General features: G+C 37.1%; 1 protein-coding gene across 2 annotated transcripts in view; it reads right to left on the minus strand.

Annotated features, from left to right (window-relative positions):
* Window positions 1–277: 277 nt before the first annotated feature.
* Window positions 278–27,590, minus strand: part of SLC35G2 (solute carrier family 35 member G2) — a 65,438-nt gene continuing 38,125 nt past the window's right edge. Inside the window, exon 2 of one of the 2 annotated variants that reach the window (XM_069063912.1) lies at window positions 278–2,936. In XM_069063912.1, coding sequence (XP_068920013.1) covers window positions 1,680–2,918 — 1,239 coding nt within the window. In that variant the 5' untranslated portion in view covers window positions 2,919–2,936 and the 3' untranslated portion in view covers window positions 278–1,679. Of the gene's footprint in view, window positions 2,937–25,704; window positions 26,152–27,590 lie in introns of those variants that run through there. The other variant, XR_011163549.1, reaches the window with a different exon arrangement.

Below are 27,590 nucleotides of genomic sequence, written 5' to 3' on the forward strand. Positions count from 1 at the left end.
AAAATCAGGAAGCTGAATCTTCCTGACTAGGCTCTGCACTCTATCCGCTGTACCACCTATCTGCCTAGTGATTCCCTTTATAGAGTGAACAGTTCTTTTGTAAACTTCAGATGTTTTGCAGATTCAGATTTTAATATTAAAAGAATGGTACTCAAAGCAACATACCTTTACATTCCATTCCCTACCGACTTAGACTCCAAAGGGTGAGAAAATCAACCAAGCATTTATTAGTTAAATGTGTCTTAAATGTACCTCATTCAGAAAAATGTTGAGTTTGATTTTTTATATTTTTATTTATTTAAAGGTCCAAGGAAGGAATCAGAGTTTTCAAACTGGGGGGGGGAGGGGAATGGGGAGAAGGGATATCATCTACCTCAACCCCTCCATTTTACAGATACAGAAACTGAGTCCCAGAGAGGTTGTGACATATCAAAGAAGTAACAGCTGTCATAAGTTCCCAATTCTCTTGACTCCCAGTTCAGTGAGTTTTCTATGACCTCCTTCTACCTCTGTGAACTCAGTTGTCAACTGAAAGTTGAAATAAGCAGGATTTAAATATCTGAAATAGAGTATTATTATGGCAAGTCAGACAACCCATTAATTATTGCAGAATAAAGAACACCTCTGCATTCTCATTTCATTTTCAAAAAGTCAACTATGAGCTGAAATTTAGTTGTAAGGTTTCTTCTATTATTGATATATCCTATCCATGCAAATCCAATAGACAGAACAGTGTTTTAACTGAATTAATAAGAGTAGAGAACAAATGTGTTATGACACATTAATATATGCCTTTGAGACTTTTTTGGTTCCCCTGAGGAAAATCTTTCAATAACATGCCACATTAATTTACTCCTTTCCTATTGCCACTGCTGGCACCTCTGCCAGTAGCTCGGAGCACTCCTTCTGTTGCAAGGTAAGAGGGCAGTAGTCAGGAGAGATTTGTAAATCTGTGAAGCCAAATGGAAAAGAACACTCCTCAAAAGTCTGAACAAAAACTCATCTATGCCCTACCTCTACTGCTCATGGCAACCCTGAACAAAGGAAAGACCAGGTTTTTGCTGTGACTTTTACTTACAATAACCAAAGTTGAGTCAGTGAAAAGCCTTCCTTCTCCATTACTTTCTGACCCCAACCACACTACCTCAATTCCCTACTCTGCCACTGCCAATTTCGCATTAAATAATATAAATCAGTGGGAAAATCAGGCTTTATAATCAGAATCTCTTTTTACAGCCAGCTTTTCAGGAATGTACACTGTGTATATGAAGGGATTCAGGTATGAAACAAACTACAGCTATGAAAGATGCCATAATACCATTTAACTTTTTCTAATTTGTAAATTTCAGTAAGCTTAAATTTTCTTAAAAAGGGAAATTTCTATTAGTGCAGAAATCAATGACAACTAAGGCTAGCACATCTAGCATTTCTATCAGTTACCTCTTAATTAAATAAATAGGTGTTTTTTAAAAGACCAAAGTCCACAGTATTTCATATATTTAATATTTGCATTTGTAATATGTTAGACTAATATAAATCTTTCTACATTTGCATATTTTTCCTCTTTTTACAACTATATATTATATAGAACTCTGTCCATTATACAACACAAAAAACATTGATACATGAATCATGGCAGTGCACATAATGGAATGTGAATCAGAACATGAACTAGAGTCTCATTTAATGGGGGAATCTAGTATCTCTTGATAGTCCTCCCTTTTTAACTTTCTCCAATAAAGTTTATAACCAGCAAGGACAAAAACACTAATCATGATGATAGCCCCTCCAAAGACATCATAGACACTGGGGAAAATATGTAGCACTAGAAGCTGTAAGATCATAGCCACCACAATCTCTAGGTGTTGTACTGTGCTAACCAGAGCTGGATGGAATTTATCTAATGCATAATAAACTCCCAGGAAAGCTGCAGTAGAACAGATGCATATGGCAATGAGATATCCCCAAGTTTCTCCATCTAATGGGATGATGGGTTCTTGAAGAATGAACATAGTGGATACTCCCCAGACTGTCCCAGTCCAACCAAAAGTAAATAAGGCAGTCCACATACTGATCTTCTCCCTGATGGACCTGTATACTATCATGGAAAGGGCAGTGGTCAGTCCTGCCATTACTGTCATGGTATACCCAAATGCTTCTTTCCAGGCATTTAGCAAAGAGTTTTCTTCATCAGCAATGTTGGGGATCATGACAAGGCAGACACCCAAGATACTGCTGACAACCGTAGCCATATCAATGTAAGCCATTCGTTCGTCTACCAGCAAAAAAGCTAAAATAGCACTAAATACAGTGGTTGTTGCTCGCCACATAGTGGTTCCATTGCTGGGAGGAACTATTGAGAAAGATGTATAAGCACAGGTGATAGAAATGACGTTGCATACTCCATAGAAAAAGAGCCGCAGTCTGTATCCTCTGGGTCCAAAAGGGGGCTCTTGGTAGTAACACACAACCAACACCGAAAATACCTGTAAGACAGATCGAATGAAAATCAATTCTAGAGATGGCACTTTGGAACGATCAGAAACGAGTCTAGTGATAAGGGCCACACATCCATGAGCCAAAGCAGATCCAAACAATACTATCCAAGTCTTTCTAGACTGAAAAATATTTCTTTCTGCAAAGCTCTGGAATTGTTCAATCTCGTTGACCTTTGGGTCTTCAGTTGGTGGGGTTCGACTATCCATGGTCCCAAAAAAAGTTCTTCCTTTTCTTTTCACCTCACTCAGAAGTCCTTTCTTTGGATTTTCCTCCATAAAGCTTCCATAATCTTCGTTTATTTCTTCATATCCACTATCTCCTGGTTGGGGGTAATGAGAGGTATATTGTACCATCACTGTGTTGGGGTGTATTTTCACACGTTTTTTAACAGGATATTTTTTGGAGGGAGAAGTATCCATTTCTTCAGATAAATGGGTCTGTATTTGAATAAAAAAAGGAAAAAAATAGATTTATACTTTTGCTCAGTTGAAAATTTAATCAATATGATATCTACATATCAATTTATTGGTGGAGAAATAGCTCTTGTAGCGTAAGTGAAATGGCAGCAGTAGGGATTGCAGAAAAGTCTCTAGCTAAATTTGCCTTTAAGAACCATGAACCCCATGGAATGAGACACCCATTTCCCTCCTCCTATTTTAGTCGTCCCTTATAGTGTCTTTCTTTATCACTCTAGATCTTTCTTTCTTTACATTAGCAATTCTGGTCTACCTTCAACTCTTATCTAATCATTTCCTTACTGGATATTACTTATACCAAATTCTAATCTTACTTTATGCAGTTCCCCTCCCCACCCACCCTGCAAGGAAAAATTTAAAAACAGCAAATTATACTAAACCTTTTCTTTTTGCTGTTGGGTCCATTATGTCTGTATTATAAGTTCCAAATGCCCAGTCACTCCGTCATTACTTCATGAAAACATTGCATATACCAGGATCATACTTAGGACATCCATAGAAGAATCTTACACCTATGAATATTGAATAACTAACAATATTTGCATGACTAGTTCCCCCTGACTTAGATTCTACTTAGTTCACTGGATTATGGTAAGAAAAGTGACATGATCAGACCCATGCTCTAGAAATATTGCTTTGGCAGCAATGTGGAATATGGATTTGGAAAATATACAAGTTGTATCCCTCCTTTAGAATGTAAAGTTTTGGGGTGGCTAGGTGGCAAAGTGAAAAGAGCACCGGCCCTGGAGTCAGGAGGACCTGAATTCAAATTCAGCCTCAGACACTTAACACAAAACTGGCCATGTGACCTTGGGCAAGTCACTTAACCCCAATTACCCTACCTTCCCCTTCTGAAAAGGAAAAAAAAAAAAAGCAAAGTCAAGGCCAGAGTCTTTTTCTTTTTGTTTCATTTTATTTTATATTTTGTTTTCCCATTGCCCAGCACAGTGCCTCATAAGAATATTTAAGAACCGGGAGGCCAGGTAGCACAGCGAGTAAGAGCACCGGCTCCAGTGTTGAGAAGACCTGGAGATTGAATCACGGGCTCAGACACTTAGCACCCACCCAGAAACACCTGGCCGTGTAACCTTGAGCAAGTTACTTAACCCCAATTGCTTAGGGGCGGCCAGGTGGCTCAGCAAGTAAGAGCACTGGCTCCAGTGTCAGGATGACCTGGATCAAATCCGGGCTCAGATACTCAGCACCACACCAGAAATAACTGGCCATGTAACCTTGAGCAAGTTACTTAACCCCGATTGCTTTAAAAAAAAAAAAAGAATATTTAAGAACCAATTAATCAATCAGTTAATAAAAGACCTCAGACTAAATGCCAAAAGTCCTTGCAAGACAATTGGATAAACACACTATGTTTAGATTTGCTGAGGAAAGCTGACTGCTAAGTCAACACTTAATAAATAATTTTTTTAATGGAATTGCACTATTTGTGAAGAACAATTGAAAACAATGAAAGCTTCTATGGAATATTTCATTGAAGTATTTTATATGTGATCTGGAGTGTCCCATTATTCATTATATATTTTTATTATTCATATATATTTTGTCTTACTGGATTGTTGTTAATTATAAGAAAGCTAGGAAGAACTGACCTTCTAGGAAGCAGTGTGGTAGAGTGGAAAGACAAGGATGCTAACTCAGGAGTCTGAGGCCCTTAGTCCTTTAAATCCCACCCTAGAAGCTGACTGTGTGACCGTGGGCCTCAGGTTTCTCATCTATAAAATTAAGATGTTGATGTTGGACCAAAAGGCTTCTGAATTCCCTTCTAGTTCTACAACTAAAATACTACTTAATCATTCAAATTCTAAACTGCTGTTAGTCTAAGTGATACTTTGTTCCTAATTTGGAATTGCTTTTATTTTATTTTATTTTTTAATCTCAAATAGATCAATAGGATTCAGAGTTGGAAAAGACCTTTGTGTTCAGCCTTTCATTTACTAATGAGGAAGATGATGCTCAGAAAATTAAGTGACTTGCCTAAGGTCACACAAGTAGCAGAGTTAGTATTGAATTTCACATCAGTCAGTCAACAAGCATTTATTAAGTGTTTGCTGTCTGCCAAACACTGTACTAAATTGTAGGGATACCAAGGAAAGCAAAAAGGGAGATTTTTGAAGATTAGTGGCCGAGTGAAGATGAGAGAGGAAGTAATGTGGAGAAGATGGGAGGGAATGGGATCAAGGTGCAACATCTGAATGGTATGAGATGAAGAGAAAAGGAAACGTACGGCAAATTATTTCAGCTGCTGCTCAGGTTTCCCCTCCAAAGAGCAGAAAAAAAGGGTGGGAACTTTTCATCTGGAAATCTATTTAACTTTATAATAATAATTATTATATATATATTCTGCTCAGTGACACTCTGCTAGGGAATAACACAGAGGAAACCAAACTACTCTGAATATCCAGCCAGGAGAGGAAAAAAAGTGTTTAAATCCTATTTGGAACGCTAGAGTGTGGCTTGGACTGTCCATATACTTTACCCAAACCTTAACCAAACCAGACTATTCCGGCCCATTCTTTTCAGAGAACCTAATCCAGTACTCTGTAGTTACCCATACTCCTTAAGCAACCATATCCTGTTATCTCAGGACTCCTTCTGCTCCCTCTCCACCCCAACATTCTAACCTTCCCTTGAAAGCTTTCATTACCCCATTCTTCTCATCAGCCATTTTATCCACTACACTCATCTTCTTGTTGCCTCCACCCTCTCATTCTTTTCACACCCTTAGTGTACCTTCCCCCCATTTCCCTCTATAACCCCCCCTGCCTCTTTCCATTGTGTCCTATAGAGCCCACACTACAATATGAATAGACTACCCTTTATATATGGCACCACATCCTTCGCTGCCCTCTCTAGTTGAGAGTTCAACTTTTATCAATTGTTTTCCCCTTCTTAAAGGAAATGGAGCAATTAGGATGGGAATCCATGTTTCTTCACCCTGTGCCCCAAAGTAATCCTCAGCAATTTCAATATCTGCTTTGATGCATATTCAAACCCTTGAATCTCATGGCCTCTCACCCTACTTTAAGTCTTCAAACCACTTTTATTTCACATTAGCTATATATCAGCATCACATAAATAATATAAATCAGTAAATTGTGAGTCTCATCATTTTAAGGGATTGTTCTGCCTCTGAAATTCTGGCATTTCCCTTTCTGTCTTTGATCACAAATATTTCTTCTGCCCCTTCATCATACCAACCAAACTTATTTTTCTAACCTCAATTTTATATTTAATCAGTCAAGCACTCTCAACCTTATTCAGTGCATTAGCCTCATTCTGTCAACACTGGACTCCCTCCTAAACCTAAAATCCATAGTAAGTTATTCATTATTGATCTCTTTAGCACTCTACCCTCATGCCAAGCCTACTACACCAATTTGGTCACTCTCACTTTCTTCTTTCTCTCCTCTTGCTCCACTGACAAGATTAACTAGAAAAGACATACAAACCTGGCTGAAGGAAGATTGAGGTTCTCCAGCTTCATCTAACCCTCAGTATTCTCTTATTTATAATTTGTTGACACCTTAGTGTATTACTGGTAACATTATTCCAAACATTTTCTCTCTTTAAGAAACTAATCCTCTGTCTCTATCTTTTGTTATCTATTTGAGCTCTTTAAAAAAAAAACCAAAATAGATGGAGAAGATCCCTGTGGTGTCCCTCAAAGATCTTCATTTCACTCCTCCCTCTAATTTCAAATAAAGAGGTTTTATTTCTCTTTACTGCAATTTTCACTTCTACCTTTATTCTGGAGTCCATACAGAATACCTCCTTTAGGACAAAATTATCAGAGGATGATAGATTTAGAGCTGAAATTGTCCTTAGAGTTCAACTAGTTAAATCCTTTCATTTTACAAATGAGGAAATCAAGGCCTAAAGAGAATAAATGACTCACCCAAGGTCACAGGGCTTGTGTTAGAACTCATATTGAAACAATGGATCTCTGACTCTAAATCTAGCATACTTTTCACTCTGTCATACTCCCTCTCTGATGGCTTTTTTTCTCTTTTCTCTTCCCTCTTCATATATATGCAGGTTTCACTTCTCTTTAAGAAAAAATACAACAAAACAAACCATTCATTTGATCTAATAGCCCTTTTTTAAGCTATTGTCTTCTTCCTGCCTTTCCTTTTGAAAATAAACTTCTTAATATTTGGTCTACACCTGCTGTCTAAGCTTTCTACCCAGCAATTCTTTTCTTAATCCATTGTAGTCTGTTTTCCTGTTATGCCTTCTCTTTTTAAGATAACTAACAATTTCCTTTTTTCTAAATTGGTAGAAGACAGACTGATATCATTATGGAGAATCTGAAGCTTCTAGTCACACAGAAAGTACTTGTTTGCTGAATTGAATTGAAATTTGAAAGGAGAGGGGAAAAGTCTAGATAAATCTGAAAAACTGGATATATTAATGTAATTTAACCTTTTGACCCAGAATAAAGCACCACAGAGGAGGAGGTGCTGTCTTATTTAGGTTTTTGGTCTTAATAGTAACAACTGAATTCATCTTCAAATTCTAAAAGCATTTATTAGGGACGCCGAAAGTGTCTGTAGGGATAGAATCTGGACCTATGATTTAACTGACATAGAGAGCTCCTGAGTGATTAAACTTCCTATATCAAAATGGACTGGTACCGTCTCTGCAATTTATAGTCTTAGAGAGTTGACTAGGGCCCTGAGAGGTTAAGTGTTTTACCCTGGGACACTTTCCCCAGGTCACACAATAAGTACATGTAAGAAGTGGGAGACCTTGGTTTTAAGGCTATCTCTCTATCCACCAAGAGTTCTGAAAATGGCAGCACCTCCCAGTGCACTAGACCTTCTTCTACCCCGACCTCTGTGAGATCAACCCTTCTCTTCAGGTCCTATAACCCAGACTCCTCAGCAGCCTCAGGTAGTGAAGGTGTAGAAGAGAAAAAGATCTCCCCACTAAAATCCTTGGCGCTGTCAAATGGTTCGACACAGGACAGTTGTGAAGTTCAAATATGACAGTGGATGTGAAGCACTTTGAAAACTTTAAAGCATTATATAAATGCCAGTTATTGTGAGGAATATTATCCTACAGTCACCAGGCCTTCAGGCTGGTAATGAATTCATTCTCTGTGCCTTGGACTGTGCTCCTGCTGAGCTCAAGCACAGTCAATAGAGCAATACAGGCTTGTGCTAGAGAATGTTTAAAAAACTGGGCTCTAGAGGGAAAAAAAATGTAAGCATACACGTTGAAGTTTAATCTGCATTTTTAACCTTCTTAAGTCTACACAATCAACAAAACAATAACTCAAGCTCTGATTTGTAGCACTTGCTGATTTCTGAGGTGTAAAAGTTCACAATGAAAATGTAGGCTAGATGGCTAGGGAAGTCTTTACCACACTCTTGGTACAACATCAGAAACAGATATAGTTTTATTAGTAGAAATAGCATTAAAGAAGATGCATTATCATCCACTGTGCTGTTGTATCCTAAGGATTTTGGCCATTCTGTCCGGACTTGAGGCTGCAATCTCCTGTATATCTTGCCATTGGAATGTGAGTTCCTTAAAACCTGGGAATATCTTTCTTTTCCACTTGTAGTCCCAGTGCTTTGCACATAGTAAATTATTAACAAGTGCTTTTTGATTGGTTCATTCATGAAAAACCCAATGACTTTTTCTTAGACCTTATCCTCCTTGAATTTCCTGTAACATCTGACAGGTGACAAGTCCCACTTTCTAGAAATGCTTGACTTCCCGACATAGCACTTTCCTACTTCTGACTTCTTTGATTATTCTCCCTTCTTTGTGCAAACTTGAACTTCCCCCAGGGCTCTGTCTTTGATCCTTTGTTCTTCTTTTATAGTTACCTGCTTCTGTAAAAATATGAAATCATTCATTCCTATAGTTTCAAATTTTACCTTTATGCTATTGAGTCCCAAATCTACATCACCGAGGAACACTCTAGTCCCATGATTCTGGCTACCTGAAGGACACTGCTATTTGGAAATCCTACTGTCACTTCAAATTCAACATGTCCAAAACTGAATTCAGTGTCTTACTTTCTTCCCTAAAGCCAGCATCCCTTCCTAATTTTCTGTTTCTGTGCCATCATTTTCACAGACAATCAGAGTAAAATTCTGGAAGTCTTCATAGATTCATTTCCTCTCCTTCACCCTCTATAGCCAGTCCATTTCCAAGTTCTATTGTTTCTTTCTTTCTCTGAAATGTTTTTCAGATCATTTCTTATTCTCTATTTCCTGTGCCACCATCCTAGTCTAGACCCTCATCATTTCCTGCCTGAAGTATTGAACGGCCTTTTAACTTGTCTCCCTGACTTCCAGCCTCTCACCAACTCCAAGCAGTCCTGCATTATCACTTTATGACATCTGCTTAAAAACAACAACAGAAACCTTTTAGCATGCTACTTCCTGCTCAGTGGTTCCTCTTTGACTATTCTGTCAAGTCCAAACTTCTCTGTCTGGCTTTCAAGGCCCTAACACTAACTCCACCTTATTTCCTACTTGTCTACAACACGAACCTTGGTGTTCAATGTCTGTCTAGTCAGACCAGTTTCTTGACTGTCACCTGTACTGCCACGCCTGTGATAGCTTTTGTTCATGCTGTTTTCTCTCTCCATAATGCCCTTTGCTTTGCTTTGTTAATGACCTGTTTTCACTAGTAGGAATAGTTGACTAACATTTCACATCTTGGGTCATGGAAGGAAATGAGATGATGTTTTGCCTCAGTAAAGCCTGCTCAAAGTTATGGCACAGTAAATGGAGTGCTGGGCCTAGAGTCAGGAAAACTTAAATTCAAATCTGGCCTCTGATACTTACTAGCTGGCAAATCATTTAACCTCTGTCTGCCTCAGTTTCCCCATCTGTAGAATGGGAACAATAATAACTCACAGGATTGTTGTAAAGATCAAATGAGATGATAATTGTCAAATTCCTGGCACATAGTAAGTACTATATAAATGTTAGTTGTTATTATTATTCTCTTACCTTTTCCAAGTTGCCTTTTTTCCTTCTTGTGCATTATCCCTCAAAGATATTTCTGCAATTCAACTTTACCTCCAAGTAGATGTAATTATTGGTTTCTTGGATTCCTCCCTTATTGACTTTGGTGGATGTAGCATTAGTTATATATCTACTTGGTCAGAGAGATAGTAAATTTCAGTCCAGTTGTATAGGTTTTTTCTTGTGGCCATTGCATTTTATGTTGATAGCCATGGATTGTTTGAACAGAATTTTCCTACTATCATATTTTTGCTCAGCTAAGGGAGCTAGCTCAATGAATACTTAACAAATGCTTGTTGATGATGAATTTGAACCAAAGCAACTTGAAGAGATGTTTATTCACATAATGGAGGGCAGATATGATAACCCCTCCCCCCAGCTTAGCTGATATAGTTATAAAACATAAAGAGATGGATGATGAAGTGTTAGTTTGTTAGCAAGGTTCTAACACTCTGTAATCCCTTCTACCAAGTATGAACAGCTTTCTCTGATTAAATTGGAACATTGGCCCACAAAGATTTGCCCCTTTTGAGGGCCCTTAAAAGGTTGAGCTGCCAGTTCTATAGTCAATTAGGCAGGAGCCAGCAGAAAGAATCCAGGTCCTAAACTGGAATAACTCTTGGCACAGTGAGGAAAGGATTTCTCTCTTTCCTACTACCCACCCATCAGTCTTGGCAGCTAGCAGGGGATCTATTCTATTGGAAGAGATAACTTATTCAGTATTGGATGACTTACTTAAGTATAAAGGAGAGCTATTAATCAAGTGTCATCCTATAAGATACCATTTTAGACCTCTGGGAATCTTAAACATTGTCTCCAATTAGTACAGAAGTGGAGGAAATAAAATTATACATAACACAATCAAATTTTATGATAACATATAATTGAAAATAATGTAGAAAGACTTTTTTTGATGCATTGATGAGTTTTTTTTTCTTTAAAAATACTTGCTATGGGGCAGAGAAAAGATGGTAGATTAAAGGCAACAAACCAGCTGAACTTTCTCAGCATTCCCCTCCAAACAACTTTAAAATAAATCCCCAAATAAATGTTTGGAGCAGCCGAGTCAACAAAAGGTCAGGACGAGACATTTTTCTGGCCTAAGAAAACTTAGGAGGTCTGCAGGAAAACTGCAAGAAAACTTAGCATTGTCTGTGACACTGGGGTAGAGGCCTACCTGGAGCACACATACATACCAAAAATTTTCAGATCCCAGAATTAGCTCTGAAAACAGCAGCGTGAAAAAGCCTAAGACTTGGAACAATGCCTCCCCACCTGAGGTAAGCAGAACCCAACTTTAGTATAAAGTTCAAAGTCAAGAAATAGGCTGGAAAAAGGAGCAAAAAACAAACAAACAAACAAAAAAGAGCTTGACCATAAAAAGCTACCATGGTGGCAAGGAAGATCAAGACACAAACACAAAAGAAATGATGGGAAAACAACTACAACCAAAGTCTCTAAGAAAATGCTAACTGGACATAAGCCCAAAAAGAATTACTGGAAGAATCAAAAAAAGAGATAAGAGTAATAGAGGGAAAATTGGGGGGGGGGGGAAGGAGAGGGATGCAAGAAAATTAAGAAAAGAAAAATAAAAGCTTGGAAAAAGAGACACCAAAAAAAAAAAAAAAAAAGAAAAAAGGAAAAGAGGGGAAAAGGGGGGGGGGGGGGAAGGAGAGTGATGCAAGAAAATTATGAAAAGAGAATTAAAAGCTTGGTAAAAGAGACACCAAAAAAAACTGAAGAAGATAATGCCTTGAAAAACAGAATTGGTCTAATGATAAGAGACACAAAAATTCACTAAAGAAAAGACCTCCCTAAAAGGTAGAATAAGCCAAATGGAAAAGGAGGCACAAAAAATTCACTAAAGAAAAAACCTCTTTAAAAATCAGAATTGGCCAAATAGAAAAAGAAGTATAAAAGTTCACTGAAGAAAATAATTCTTAAAAATTAGAATTGGGCAATTAGAAACTAACGGTTCCATGAGACATCAAGAAACAATAAAACAAAGTCAAAAATTAAAAAAATAAAAGGAAATGTGAACTATCACATCATAAAAATAACTGACCTGGAAAATAGATCAAGAAGAGATAATTTAAGAATTAGTGGACTACCAAAAAAGTCTTGATTGCAAAAAGAGCACAGACATTATATTTTAAGAAATTATCCAGAAAAACTGCAGGGGTGGCAATCAAAATCTTAGACAAAGCAAAAGAAAAAGCAGAACTAATTAAAAGAAATAATCAGAGAAAGTATATTTTGCTAAAAGATACCACAGATAGTAAAGTAATATCAAAAAATTGTAAGAGCTTTCTGTGACAAAGGCTTCATTTCTCAAATATATAGAGAATTAAGTCAAATTTATAAAAATAAGAGCTATTCTCTAGCTGATAAGTGGTCAAAGAATATGAACAGACAGTTTTCAGAAGATGAAATCAAAGCTATCCATACTCATACCAAAAAAATACTCTAAATCACTATGGATTAGAGAAATGCAAATTAAAACACCTCTGAGGTACTACCTTAGACCTATCAGAAATCTCAAATGCTGAAGATATTGAAGGAAAATAGGTATACTAATGAATTGTTGGTTGAGTAGTGAATTGATTCAGCCATCCTGAAGAATAATTTGGAACTATGCCCAAAAGTCTATAAAACTTTGTCTCAGCAATACCACTCCTAGGTCTATATCCCAAAGAGATCAAAGAAAAAGGAAATATATGTATGTGTACAAAAATATTTATAACAATTCTTTTTGTAGTGGCAAAGAATTGGAAATTTCAGGGATGCCCATTAATTGGGTGAGTGGCTGAACAAGCTATGGCATATGATTGTGATGGAGTACTATTATACCATAAGAAATGACTGGTTGTGGTTTCAAAAAAACAAAGCAAGACCTATATGAATTGATGCAAAGTAAAGTGAGAGGAACTGGGAGATCACTGTGCCTGGTAACAGCAATGTTGTAATGATGATCAACTGTAAAAGACTTTGTTACTCTGATCAATACAGTGATCCAATACAGTTCCAAAGGATTTATGATGAAAAAATGCTATCCATTTTCAGAGATGACTGATGAATTCTCAGTTCAAATTGAAGCATAATTTTCTCCCTTTCTCTTTGCTTCTTTTATTTATTGCAAAATGATGAATATCAGGATATGTTTTGCATGATTTTACATGTATTGTTGATATTATTTGCTTTCTTAGTGGGTGGGAGAGTGAGGGAAAGGGAGGGAGAGAATCTGGAACTTAGAATTTAAAAAGAAAAGAATGTTTAAAATAAATAAATAATGAATTAAATAAAAATACTTATTATGTGGAATAACTATCTGGGAGAAATACCGGGGAAAATTTTGGTGATGTAAAAAAAATATTGCATTAAAAGTAAATTAAAGATGAAATAAAGACCTCTAAAAGTACTGTAAAAATACTCTTTGACAGTACTAGATATGACTGGTTTCATTTGTTTTCCATGGTGATAGCTAAAGTTTAAAAGAGGGAATGACTTGGGTGAATGCTTTAAAGTTTTTAAGTGATTGACCTAAGTAGGGTTTGGACTGCTATTCTTATTATTACTATAACTGCGAAGTAGTATGGTTTGCCAAAATAAGACATTGGATTAGAACCTGGGAAACTTGAATTCTAACCTGAGTTCTGATACTAACTAGCTATGTGACCTTAGGCAAGAAGCTTCCCTTCTCTGAATCTCAGGATTCTCTTCTGGAAAATGAGGGGCCTTGATTGGGTGATCCCTTAGATTTCTTCCAACTTTGACATTCTATAACTTCTGTCTTTTAGAGTTCCAGTAAAGAAACCCCAGGGCTATTCCTCCAGAAACTTGTAATGTCATTTACATGTTGCTTTCCCCTTCAACAAAGAATCATAGACCTTCAGGGCTAGAAGGGCCCTTAGGATTAATCATTTAATCCAATCAACTGCCTCATTTTTTCATTTGAGGAACCTGAAACCCAGAGAGTTTAGGTGAGTGACTTGACCAAGATCACAAAGTCAGGAAGTTGTAAGACAAGGATTTAAACTCAGGTCTTCTAACTCTGTATAAATTAATGTGACAGGACTGCTTGGGAATGGGTGATTTGAAGGCTTTGAGAATCTAAAAAGTAAATTCGGGGCTATAATGGAAATCCTCTCTAATGTTATTGTGAATTTCATAGGATAGTAAAAGACTGAAGGAAGGCAGGAGCAAAAATGGAAACCACAGTGATGAGTCTTTTATTCTACACAAACATGATATAAGAGAAGAATAGGATCCAATGAACTTGGATTCAAGAGGCATCCAGGTTCTAATTCCATTTCTGATATTTACTGGTTATTTGACTTTGGACAAGTCACTAGTATCTGATACTCAATTTCCTAATCTATAAAGTGGGTATAATAATACTTGTACCTTATAGAATTGTTATGAGGAAATACTTTGAATCTTTAGAGAGGAGCTAGTTATTACAACCCTACAACAATCTCATCCATAGAAATTTCACCTGGACTTGAAAAGGAAAAGGGGTTAATTTTGTTAACTTAAAGGGGAATTGGTATATTTGACATATTACCCTCACTTTTGATTCCATATTCTGCTTATGTTCCAGGATGGGGTTAGTTAGCCCCTCTGTAAGGAAATACTGGTTTTAATTTCCCTAAGCCTGGAAATCATCAGTGGGAAGAAGCTGTTCTGTGTGTAAAAGTCCCTGAGCAAGAGGAAGAAAGTGTGCTGACAGTAAAGTTTCATGGCACAGTGAAAACAAAAACAAAAAACCCACAATGACCTAGTAGGAGACTAAGGTTTGAAGCCCAAACCTCTTTTTCGTGAATTGAGTGATCTTGAACCAATTATATATCATATTGGCACAGTTTCCTAAGTCAGTAAGTCAGCTGGCATTTATTAAGCACCCACTACGTGCCAGACGCTATGCTGAGCACTAGGAATACAAGGAGAGGCAAAAGACAGTCTCTGCCCTCAAGGAGCTTACATTCTAATGGGAGGGACAGTATGTAAATAACCATGTGCAAACAAGAAACTTACAGAATAAAGAGAGAGTGGTCTCAGAGTGAAGGCACTAAAAACTAGGAACATTAAGAACTAGGGTTTCTGCTAGAAGGTGTGATTTCAGCTGAGACTTGAAGAAAACAAGGGAAGCCAAGACTCAGAGGAGGGAGAGTGTTTCAGGCATAGGAGACACCCAGTGAAAATACTCAAAGTTGAGAGATAGAGTTTTGTATTCTAGGAACACTGGATGCCATAGTATATAGAGGGGTGCAGAGTATAAGAAAACTGGAAAGGTAGGAAGGGGTCTAATTCTAATATTAATATTAATCTAATTCTAATAAAACATCTACTAAATAAAGATTTGAGATCTACCAGTTGGGGAACTCTGTTCTAGACATTTTTAGACCAAAAAATAACAACCATGTAGTGTACTAGTTTTACCACTAGATGAAGCTCTTTGGCAGTTTCTATTTTCCAATTTTCTGGACCATGAGAGCTACAGGTAGGCCAGTATTTTCTCAAAGAAGCAAATTTTTAATTAGCAGTAGCATCTTTATAGTACCACTTAATAAAAGTCATTTATGAAATATCCATCTAAATTCTAAAACTACATCAAAGTAATTAGAACAGCTTCTAGCTCAAACAGGAACCTTAGCCAGATAAAGACTTCCTTTATGGTAAGTTCCCTTATCTTCCCTCAACAACAACAAAACTTAGTTTCAAGTTCTATAGATGGTATCTTTAAAGAATCATTGTTCTCAGCCTCTCTCCCTTTGACTGTTTTCTGTGGCTACACTTCCCAGCTTTCTTGTGAACTAAATACTTCTGAAATGTCTTTCTAGCTGGCCCAGTTCCAAGAGAGTAAGGATGGCATCTTATCTTTCTTTATGTCACCGACAGCATTTAACATAGTGCCTTGCACAAAGTGTTTGATGAACATTTGTTGAATGAATTAAGTAATTCGTGTCTGCTTTTCCTAATTAAATTATACTCACTCAATTATATAATGTGCTAGAGTCAGTTTCTCTCCAGAGTGCCAGGCTTAACTCTAAGTGAAAATTAATTTGACTAAAACATTACTGTCTCCTTCCTAGTCTGTCCCACAGTTTGACCAGGGGAACCCCTCAACAATAATTAAATACATCACTAGCTCAGGAAAAAAAAAAAAAAAACATGTTTAAAGCATTGTCAGATTTGCTCTAAACAAGTTTTTCTCATGCTTCTTTTGTTTACCAGCTCTACTTTGAACATAATAGAATGGGTCACTCATTTACTTCAGCTATACTTTGAGCTCCCTGGCAAGAGTTTCTCTGGAGTGGATCACTTGAGTTCAGCGGTTCTGAATTGCAGTAAGGCTAAAACTGATGGGGGTGTCCTCACTAAGGCCAGAAAGCTCCTAGTAATGTAGGGTCACAAGGCTGCCCTCCTTACACACATGAACTGGTCCTGGCTAGAAAAACAAAGCAAGTTCAAGATTCTTTTATGACCAGTATTATGATTGTTCTGAGAGTGGCTGCTGTAAATAGAGAGATTCAGTTTTAAAGAGAGATAGAGAAACAGACACAAAACCTGAATGAAACTCCATAGATTTATGATCAACCCATATGTTTCCACAACCATCAATAAAAACTCATACAACCTAAAAATGAACATGCTAATATTACAGTTTTTCTACATTATATAAATAAGGGTATTAGTCTTTCTGGTGAAGAAAAATATTTTTGCTATTTTAAGGAAATTAACACCATTAAAAAAACAAAGGATGATGTGTTTAGCCCAAAATCCAGGTTGTACTTGGTGAGAAATTTTCACTGTGAACTTCGAACACTTAGAGCATGTGTGATTGCTTTTTCATTCCTCTCTCTCTCTCTCTCTCTTGCTTGGGGAAAACTTGCTTACCAGGAGGCTTTCTTGAAGGAAGGCTTTCATATCTTTCAGTACTGAGCCAATTAGGCACTGAATCATGTGGGTTGTGATGCCTTCTGGCTCTGAGCCTATGAGCTGAAAACTATATATACTGGGAGGTTGGTATTTTACTTTGGGGCTCACTCAGGGGAAGAATGTTTCTTTGTGATGTGGTTAGACAAGACTCTGGGTAAATGTTGTTAAGGACTCCCCCACACACAAACTGTGCCTGAACCCAGATGTTGGCACTCCCTGGTCTGGTGATTAGGTATCTACTACTCTATTTAGAGAGTTGGAGCCCTGTCTATTGGAATCTTTCTTGGACTGCTTATCAGTACTTATCTGTCTGTTAATTAAAGTAAGATCATTAACACCTTTAAAGCTGTCTTTCCTTTAGAAAAGCAAACCAAGGGGGCAGCTAGGTGGCTCAGGGAATAGAGCACTGGCCCTGGAGTCAGGAGGACCTGAGTTCAAATCCAGACAAAAAAACTAAGCATGTGGTCTTGGGCAAGAATCGCCCCTCAAAAAAAAAAGGCAGATCAAAAGAACAAGTGCTAGCAGCCACCCTGTGTGCTAGTGTGACTGCTAATACACTTGTATTTATTTTTTAAATAACATTTTATTGATTTCTTTTGCTTTTACATCTCCCTAAATTTCCTCTTGTATCCTTCTCTCCATTCCTTCCAATCCTAGGGAACCAACTCATATGATAAGGAAGGGTTTTTTAAAGGGGATAGAAAGAAGGAACCGCCCCCCCAGCAAATTCAATTAATATATTGAAAAAATCTGACAATATATAGTGTTCCATACCTTTTACCACCTTTGCAAAGGAGTAGCCTAAGTGCCTTCTCAATATCTCTTTTTTGGGACCAAAATTTTTTCTTGTAATATTGCAACATTCATTTTCAATTGTTTAGTGATTGTTGTTCTTTCTGGTTACATTATTATGGTCATTGTGTATATTGTTTCTTGACTCTTCTTAGTTCCCTTTGTGTCAGTTCATGTTAGTCTTTCCATGCTTTTCTGTATTCATTATGTTCAGTCAGACCTTGATTTTTACCCAAACTGAAGGCCAGCACCCTTCAGCACTGCCTTGATAGCAGAGATCTTCATGGGCAGAGAGGTTTGGACATCCTTAAGAACTTATACAAGTAAGTTCTTGGTAGAGACCCTCACACTTCAGAAATGGAAGAGTCAGTTTAGCCACAACATTTTTAGGACAGGTGTTAACATTATCCACAAAAGAGCCTCTGTCTGACTCCTATAGAAAGTCTAATTTTGGGGGCAGTAGGTGGCACAGTGAATAGAGCACCAGCCCTGGAGTCAGGAGGACCTGAGTTCAAATCCAGCCTCAGACACTTTAACACTTACTAACTGTATGAGACCTTGGGCAAGTCACTCAACCCTAATTGACCCTCCCAAAAGCAAAAAAAAAAAAAAAAAGCTAATTTTAGTAAGGACTATATTGGTCATGATGAGTTTAAATTAGGCTATTTAGTGAGCTTATTCCTGAAAAAGAAATATGAAAATATACCTCTCTCCTTTCTTTGTTCTTTGTGGAAATGGGGTCTGTGGATTTGGAACACTACACGTAATATAAGATTTAGTCATTGGGTTAGCTTTGCTGAAATGATTTTTTCTTTGTCTTTCTTTTTTATTCTTTGTAAAACAAAGGATGACATGGGGGGAAGGGGAGAAGAAGGATAATGGGAAATTAAGATATAAAAACAAAATGTATCAATAAAAAATTTTTAAAGAATAATAATTGGAGTTAAGATCATGCATTAAATGCCTCCCAAGCACAACAGTTTTAATTTATTATTGAGGCTGAGCTACTCCCTCTGTCAACAGGTCCAACTACCTCATAAGCTACTCTTAGTCATAGACAATATAATTGTTATGAGCATAAGGGAGGATGTCCATTTCCTTGTCTTCTCTAGCAGCAGGATATGTGATTAATTCACCTAATACTTGTACTAGGTTTGGAGTTAAGATTCTTTTTTTTTTTTAAAGCAATTGGGGTTAAGTAACTTGCTCAAGGTTACATGGCCAGTTTTTGTGTGTGTGTTTGGGTGTTAAGTATCTGAGGCCAGAACCGATACCAGGTCCTCCCAACTCCGGGCCGGCGCTCTTACTCACTGTGCCACCTAGGCACCCCTGGAGTTAAGATTCTTTAGAGACATTTTAAGACAAAGTCTTATTTGATATAATTTAGTACTGAAAATGAATCTGTCATGAGCCCATTCTTGTCTTCTCTGATTTTGATTCAGTGGGTAAAGAAGCATAAACAGACTAGGATCCATCTAAAGACTGTACAGTTTGGTCCAAACATGAACTGAAGACAGGATAGACTGATGAATGCTTCACATAATATTGAGTTCTCAACTCCACATCTCTGGATGATATGGAAAAAAAATTATAAACAGCCATGGTCAGCAATGTAATAAATGTTTCTGGATCCTTTTTACATATATAAGATATTTCTTTGTGAAACTCAGTCTTGTAATTTGTTGAGATGAAAGCTGATATAATGTTTTGAGAGACCACTGTTTACATTCCTACATGGAAAGATGGTATTTGTAACTCATGAGACTTTTCTCAGTGTTAGGATAGTTGAAGGAAATACACATATATATGTATGTATATATGAATGTATGTGTGTACATATATGTATATATATCACATATATACAAATACACACATATATATAGACAGAGGGCAGAGGGTGAGTTGAATATGAGGCAGAGAGAAGACTGGGGGAAGGGGTAATCAGTATGTTTGCCATCTTGGGGTGGGGGATAGGGAAGAGATGGGGAGAAAACTTGGAACTCAAAATCTTGTGGAAATGAATGTCGAAAACTAAAAGTAAATAAATAAATTCTGGGGGGAAAAAAGTTAGGGTAGGACATATTTTGTGTCCCTCCTAAGGGAAATGTCCTTGTAGAATAAAGAGGATAGTTAAGCAAAGACGGGGACCTATCATATAGGAGAGATTTTGAACAATTCTGATGGCAAGGGATCACAGGTTCATAGTTTTAGAGCTGGAAGGAACGTTAAGACTAATTCAACTGTTTCTTTTTACAGGTGACAAAAGTGAAGCTCAAAAAGATTAAATGAAATTTCCCAAAGTAATACCAGTTGTAAACGTTAGAGATGAGATTTGAAGGCTAGGTCTCTGACTCCAAATATAGTCCAGTGCTCTTACTATTGTACTATTCCTCTCTTCCTTCTAATTGTTTTTTTTGGGGGAGGAGGGGGAATTCCCAAGTTTATTGGAAAGAAGGCAAAGGTAAATATTAAACAGCTCCTCTTGGTGTTTTGAAGTTCATCCCAACTGTAGGCTGGGTAACTTGCAGGTTGGACAAACTGCCAAAGTCCAGGAGTTTCAACATTTCTTTGGTATCAGGGTCCACTTCAATGATTTCCTGATCCAAAGCAGAGACCTCAGGAACATAGCTATCTCTCCTTTCTCTTTCTTCTTCCTGCAGTTTGATGGAGTTACCTCTCACAGCGCCCCTCGGATTTGCTTCATCAGAGGAACACATCTGCGATCTGGTTTTGGAACTTCTTGCTAGGGATGATGGCAATCTACTTCCATGAATGCTGGTTGGTGTGGAAGTCATTGCCCAGGCGAGTGTAGTACTTTTCAATGATGACTTGCTCGGCCTTCTTTACAGTCTTGGTCTGAACGGGACCCACATTGGCTCTGGATGGTGAAGGGAACAGAGGCTGCTGGGAAAAGATCTATCTTCCTTCTAATTGTTAATGCTCTTCCTCTCCTACACATTACTTTATATATAATTTGAATTTATTTATCTGTGTACTTGTTGTCCACCATCCCCATATTGGGAATATAAACAAGAGTATTGAGTCTAGAATCAGGAAGACCTGAGTTCAAATCTGACCTCAGACACATACTAGCTGTGTGACCTTGGGCAAGTCACTTAACCCTGTTTGCCTTAGTTTCCTCATCTGTAAAACGAGCTGGAGAAGGAAATGGCAAACCAGTCCAGTATCTTTCCCAAGAAAACCCCAAATTGAGTCACGAAGACTGAGACATGACCGAATAACAAGAACCCTGAGAATAGAAACGATTTCATTTTTGCCTTTGCATCCCCACTACCTAGCACAGTGTCTGGTATTTAGTACCAGGTGTTTAATAAATGCTTTTTATTTCCATGTTTTTCACCTGAAGAATTTTTCAGCTTTATTTGAATAGTGAAATTCAGAGGAGATAGAGCTATTAACTTCCATTTGGAGAGATTTCTGGCATCTACTGTCTTATATAGTTCAAGGGATTGGCTTGTCTACTCATCAACGCAGAGTTGTAAAATGGTACAGTGAAATGGACCCACATTGGAGATAGGGGTAGAGTTGAGGAGGTTTATACCTGGGCAAATGTTAGTACTGAATGAGAGTTATTAAGGGAGCCCACAGCAGAAAGGTAAATTGGAGGAGTTTGCAGTAAAACTATTGAGCATTCACAAACTTGTAGAATGTTGTTGTACAGTCATGTCTCATTCTTCAGGACTCCATTGGGGTTTTCTTGGCAAAGATCCTGGACTGGTTTGCCATTTCCTTCTCTGGCTCATTTTACAGAAGAGGAAGTTGAGGCAAACAGGGTTAAAGTGACTTGCCCAGGGTCACACAGCTAGTCAGTGTCTGAAGCTAGATTTGAACTCAGGTCTTCTTGACTTTAGCCACCCCCCCCCTCCCCACCCCACCCCCACCCCCACTTCACCACCTGACTGCCCCAGCTATATTAGCCCACCTGGTCTCAGTTCTATTTCTACTTTGCCTGTTCAGCCTATGTTATCCTTCATAATCATTCCAGCCAGTATGTCCTTTCTCCAGTTATTTGTGGAATGGTGAAGTAGCATGGTATAGTAGAAAGGGCATCTGGCTTAGAGCCTTGGGATAAAGCTTCAAACCAGGGACTTAACACTTAATAGTTGTGTGTCCATGGGACAAGTCCCTTAGCTTCATTGTTGTTGTTCAGTTGTTTCAATTGTGTCTGACTCTTTGTGACCCCATTTGGGTTTTCCTTGTCAAAGATACTGAAGTGGTTTGCAATTTCATTCTCTAGCTCATTTTACAAATAAGGAAACTGAGGCAAACAGGGTTAAGTGGTTTAGAAGAGGAGTCTTCCTCACTTCTGAACCACCAATCAGTCCAGTAATCCTGCATTCCTAATTAGGATTTAGGTGTACTAGAACTGCTTACAAATCAGTTCCCCCCAGGTGAATCCCACAGGTTTTACTGAGAAAGGAAAATGACTTTCATTAAGGAAGGAGTTGGATTTCTTATGAGATTATAGGAGGGTTTATGAGGGCAGGGATAGAGCTTTCATTAATCCCTATTCCCCAGTTAACTCCTATAGACTGAACTGAAAGATACTGGTTTGAGAAGAGGGCTACACAAGGTCAGCAGTGGAACCAGGCCTTCAGAAGTCAACTCCACTGGTGAATACAAGGAGGAAAATAAATTATGGGAAGATTTACTGGTTGACAGAGGTCTGATCAATTGGGCCTTGTGGCTCTACTAGGAAGACCTTATTTATATTTTTTCCTAGGTCTGCTCTGACCCAGATTCTTCTACATCTTGTCCTCAGAGGAAAATTTAGCCTAAAATCCCACAGCATTATTAGGCTGTTATCTTTAAGTGTGGTACTGTCAGCCAACCCCAGAAGCTATTTTTTTAACTCAGGAAGGCTACTTCAGCCTGTTTAAAATAATGTATCTCACGGTAAGATATCTAATTTCCCTTACTTGGTGGTCTGACCTAAGAACAGGGCTGTGCCCCCTTATTTTGCACATATCCTCTTCCCCATAAAATAATAAAAATTAAAATATATGGAAAAGCAATCATTAAATGCCAAACAAGGCCAGATGTCTAACCTAAAAGAAACTTAAAAAATATTCAGGATTTAATACGAGTAGTGGGACTAGGGAATTCTTAGAGACCCAGCAATTCTTGGAGATCACTGAAGGGTAGGAGTTTTTAAGAAGTGAAACTTTGTAAAGTGGAACTTTAGGAAAGGCCAGTCTGCGGTCTGATGACACAGACTGAGAACCAGAATTGGAAAGTCCCATAAACTCTAATGACTGGGCTTTAAATTTTTGCCTGGGAAGGGGGAAGCAGATAAATTGTAATCAACAAATGGTACATGCTCTGATGCCTGGGACTCAAAACTTTATAGCTGGGAAAGAGGAACATACAAATTATAATTAACCAGTGGAAACAGACACATCTTCCCTGCTTTCTTTTTAAAAATATTGAGAAAGCATATAAAAATTATCCTAGTCTGAGGCCTTTGGATTAAACTGAAAGAGAAATTATCGGTCTTTATCAATTTTGAACTATGTCCTGGTCCCCCTTTTCTGATCATCCCGGAAAGGACTCCTCACTTCAAATAATTAGGGTGGTAACAAGGACCAAGGCAGAAAGCCCTTGATTGTTCCACCTCCTTCCCAACACCCTGAAAAAAACTGGGATAAAGATATGCCTAAGAGAATAAAGTTTCCTGGGGACAGGATAAGGGGAGAGACCTTGAGAGTACTGGGCATATGGGGACTGAAATTTTTTTGAGGGGGAACTGATTCTCCAATGCCATGCAGGAAGATTAAATGACAAGTGTACTTTTAAATGAAGCAAAAATATTAACTTCTGCCTTACCTTGAATTGTATTACTATGTTTTATCATATCATGAAACTTTATTTCAAGATTCCTATTAATGTTACTTCAAAAATGCCTTGTGGTAGATATAAAGGGACTCTGCAAGTTTGGACATTTCTCTCTACAAGTGGAACAAATTCTTGGTTTAGAATAATGATTAATTAATTAAAATTGTTCCGGTAGGCTTGTGACTACAATACACATTACAGTATTGATCTTTTTTTCTTCAGTTTGCAGACAGAGTCCCTGCATGCAATCTAGGGCTTTCTCTCCCACCTCTCAGGTGTTTAGTCCTTGAATTTTATCTCTTGAAGTAGGAAGTATGCAAACTTCAATAAATCTGAGTAGAATGCAGCTGTATCAAGTAAAATGGGGAACACTTCACTACTACATGTGGACTATATCCTGTACTATGCTTTTTTATCTTTTTGGAGAATCATATATATGTATAAAATAAAAGTCACAAAGGTCTGCTGGGTCTTTGAGATTGCTAGGTTAAATGGAATGGTTAATTTTGTACCACTCTCTTTTTTCCTTCTATAAAAAAGGATGTATGTACACAAACATTCAAAAGGTTTTTCATATCAAATCACTGGAAAAAACTTGCATGTCTGATGACTGGAGAATGGCTGAATAAATTGTGATATATCAAACCAATGTATGGAAATATTTTGGTATATCAAATGAAAAATATGAAGAATAAAAATAAATATGAAAAGACTTCTAGAGGCTGATGGGTAATATAGTGGATAGAACACTGGATTTGGAATCTGGAAGACCTAAGTGCAAATCTTACTTCATTCAGACAGCAGCTTTTTTAATACTGTACAAGTTACCTAACCTTTCTACTACTCAGGTTCTTCATCTGTAAAATTAGGGGGTTGGATTCAAAGGACTTCCAGTTCTAACACTATGATCAAATTATCTTAAGTGATGCAGAACAAAGTTATTAAAAGAATAACATACATACTGACTGTAGTTTTGTTTTTTGTTCTTAGAGAGCAATAAAATTTTAAGTAAAAAAAAAAGCTGGTAGACAAAACTCTTTTAAAGCAACTACTCTTTCTTATTAAGAATGACTCATCTTATTTTTCCTAGGAGAGAAGACATTATTTTATTGTTTATTAATTTTCTTCATTATTATTTTTAAACTGCAGATTAACTGGAAGAAAGAGAACACCTAAAGCAGGGGTTGGAAAACTTTTTTGTAATATTTCAGGCTTTGGGGGCCAACAGATAAAGTCAAGGATATTTATGTAGGTACTCATCTAAAAACAGAGAAAATTAATTCCCACAATTTTTATTGGCAAATTTCAAAATATAATAATAATAGTTGAGTATGTTTTTGTAATATAGATCTACTAATGAGGATGGAGTTGGGGGGATGATTTATTTTCAACCATTTAAAAATGGAAATGCTATTCTTAATTTGCAGGCTATAAAAAAACTGATAGTGGGCCAGATTTAACCCATGAGCCATATTTTGCTAGCCCTTAACTTACGTTATCAGAAACAGTTCTTATATGGAAATTTTGAGCTGTTTCACAATCCATTGTAGACATCAGGATCATCCCTTTATTTGAATTTTCTTATATATACAGTGAGCTATGCTCCTCTCATTCATATGGTGGGGATTATTTGTATCCCCAAACCCAAACACAGTGCTTGCAATATAGTAGGTGCTTAATAAATCCTAAATGATTGATTAATTGATGTGGGTTTTCTGCAATATCCCAGAAAAAAAATAATAAATTCCTTTAGGGTAGGGACAGTTTTGTTTGTGTCTTTCTTTTCCAGTGCCTAACACATACCTTGCACATAGAGGGCACTTAATATTTGTTAAATTAAAATGAACTGGCAGAAGTTTACGGAAGGGGAAAGAGTCTTAGACTTAGAGTCAGAGGGGGTGGCTTCAAATCCTAGCCTTACTATTTATCATTTGTAAGACCTTGGGCAAAATCACTGAAACTCTCTGGACCTTAGTTTCCTCATGTCTAAAATCAAGGGGTTGGACTCAGTGACCTCTAAGGTCTCTTGAAGCTCTAAATAGAAATCTTGTACGAAATTCAGCAACCACTTTTTTATTGTTGAGGATACCAATCAATAAATACTAATAAATTAAAGGCACATATGCAATAATTTACAGTCATTTGAGAATTTTTCTTCATTTTGAATTTTTTTCTTATATTCTTGTTGATACATTTGAATACCTGTACTTGTCAATGGATATCATAATAAAATTTATATTAAAATTATATGATTCTGTAATTTGTGACTTATCTTAATTTCTGATTTGAAATTGAAATTTATGGGGAAGAATAGCTTGGTATATAACTATATTCTCTAATCATGAACTCCTCTTTGCTGAAGGTAGAAAAAAACATATTTTACTCTGAGAAATGTGAAGTTTATTAAATTATTCTTCTTGAGGCTATTTCAGACTCTTGTTTGGATTCTAGAATTTTATTATATATTATTCTTCAAGTAGGACTACAGTGCAGTTAGCTTTCCCCTGTTTTCATTGTGATGGCCAGAACCATTTAGACTAATCAAGGTCTTCAAAATGCATCCTGTTGGTCAAAAGGAAGACCTGGCAAAAAAAAAAAAAAAGCGTGGATGAATTCATCCAAATTCATCATTATTCCTAGAAAATGAATTCAAAGTGCATGCAGGCATTGATAGCATGTCCATATTATCTTCAAACATGAAGGATAGCATACTGTTTCCTGTACACAGCAGCAGTAAGATTGGAATGGGTGGTCATCTCACTCTAAGCTCTAAGAAATCCAGAGGGCCAGTTGATATGCTTAATCTTTTGGCTGTGGAATGAGACTGGGGGGGTTTAGGATAAGTTGGAAAGTCTGGCTGCAGTTGTGGAAGTTGACTGGGTGTTAGAGAAGATGTAAATATGCTAACCTGAGCTGATGAATGCCTTGGATAGGTTAAGGGGTAAGAAATTATCTATCTATCTATCTATCTATCTATCTATCTATCTATCTATCTATCTATCTATCTATCTATCTATCTATCTATCTATCTATCTATCTATCAATAACCATGGTATAGTGAAAAGAATTCTCAACTTTAACCCAACTGATTCTTGCTCCAGATCCTCCCCTTACTAGCTATGTGACATTGGAAAAGACAGGGAAGACTTATCTAGGTTTTAGATTCCTTATCTTAAAAATGTGGCTAGTATTTTCTTTCACAACATGACTATTAAGGATATGTTTTGTGTTACTACACATGTATAACCTATATCGAATTGTTTGCCTTCTCATTGGGAGTGGCAGGGGGGAGGTTAAGAGGGAGGAAGGGAGTGAATTTAGAACTCAAAGTTTTAAAAACAAATGTTAAAAACTGTTTTTACATGTAACTAGGGAAAAATAAAAAACTAAATAAATACCAAAAAAAAATGTGGTGAAAACATTTAAAAATGTGGATATTAATATATGTCCTGTGTACCTCACAGGATTTCTATAAAAATTAGATAAAGTAAGGACTATAAAATACTTTGTAAACTCTACTGCTTATAAAAACATAAGGTGTCGTTGTTATTAACAATAGCAATGATATTATTAACATGCTTGAAAGACTTTTATGGTTAAAGCTCTTTAGACTGGGGAATTAAGTATAGCTTTATCCAATTGTTTTGATAGGGCATTTTTTACTAGAGATCTGGCTGAACTAGAGGGAGTAGAAACTTTTATTGAACTTATAGGTACTTATTTGTGGTGAACCACTAGACTGGATTAGGGTAATGGCAAGCAAAGAAGTACTTAGTGCCTTGTTTCAGTTATTTAATTATTCAGCACCTTGTTTCAATTCAAGTTTCTTTGGAGCCTTGCCCATGATTATATCAAGTCTTTGTTAAGAAATAGAACTTGTGAACCCCACAGTGGGAGGAACTTGCTGATGCAACAGGAAGGGGCAGAACAGGAAGGAGCTAATGACCATATATATATAAAGAGAAGCCCAAGCTGAGAAAGAGCAGAATTGAGAAGAGAACACTTGTGGTGGCAGAGTTGA

Source organism: Petaurus breviceps, unplaced genomic scaffold (assembly GCF_028583685.1).
Source record: "Petaurus breviceps papuanus isolate PSGF00001 unplaced genomic scaffold, PetGlider_PUasm1.0 90604, whole genome shotgun sequence".
NCBI lineage: Eukaryota > Metazoa > Chordata > Mammalia > Diprotodontia > Petauridae > Petaurus > Petaurus breviceps.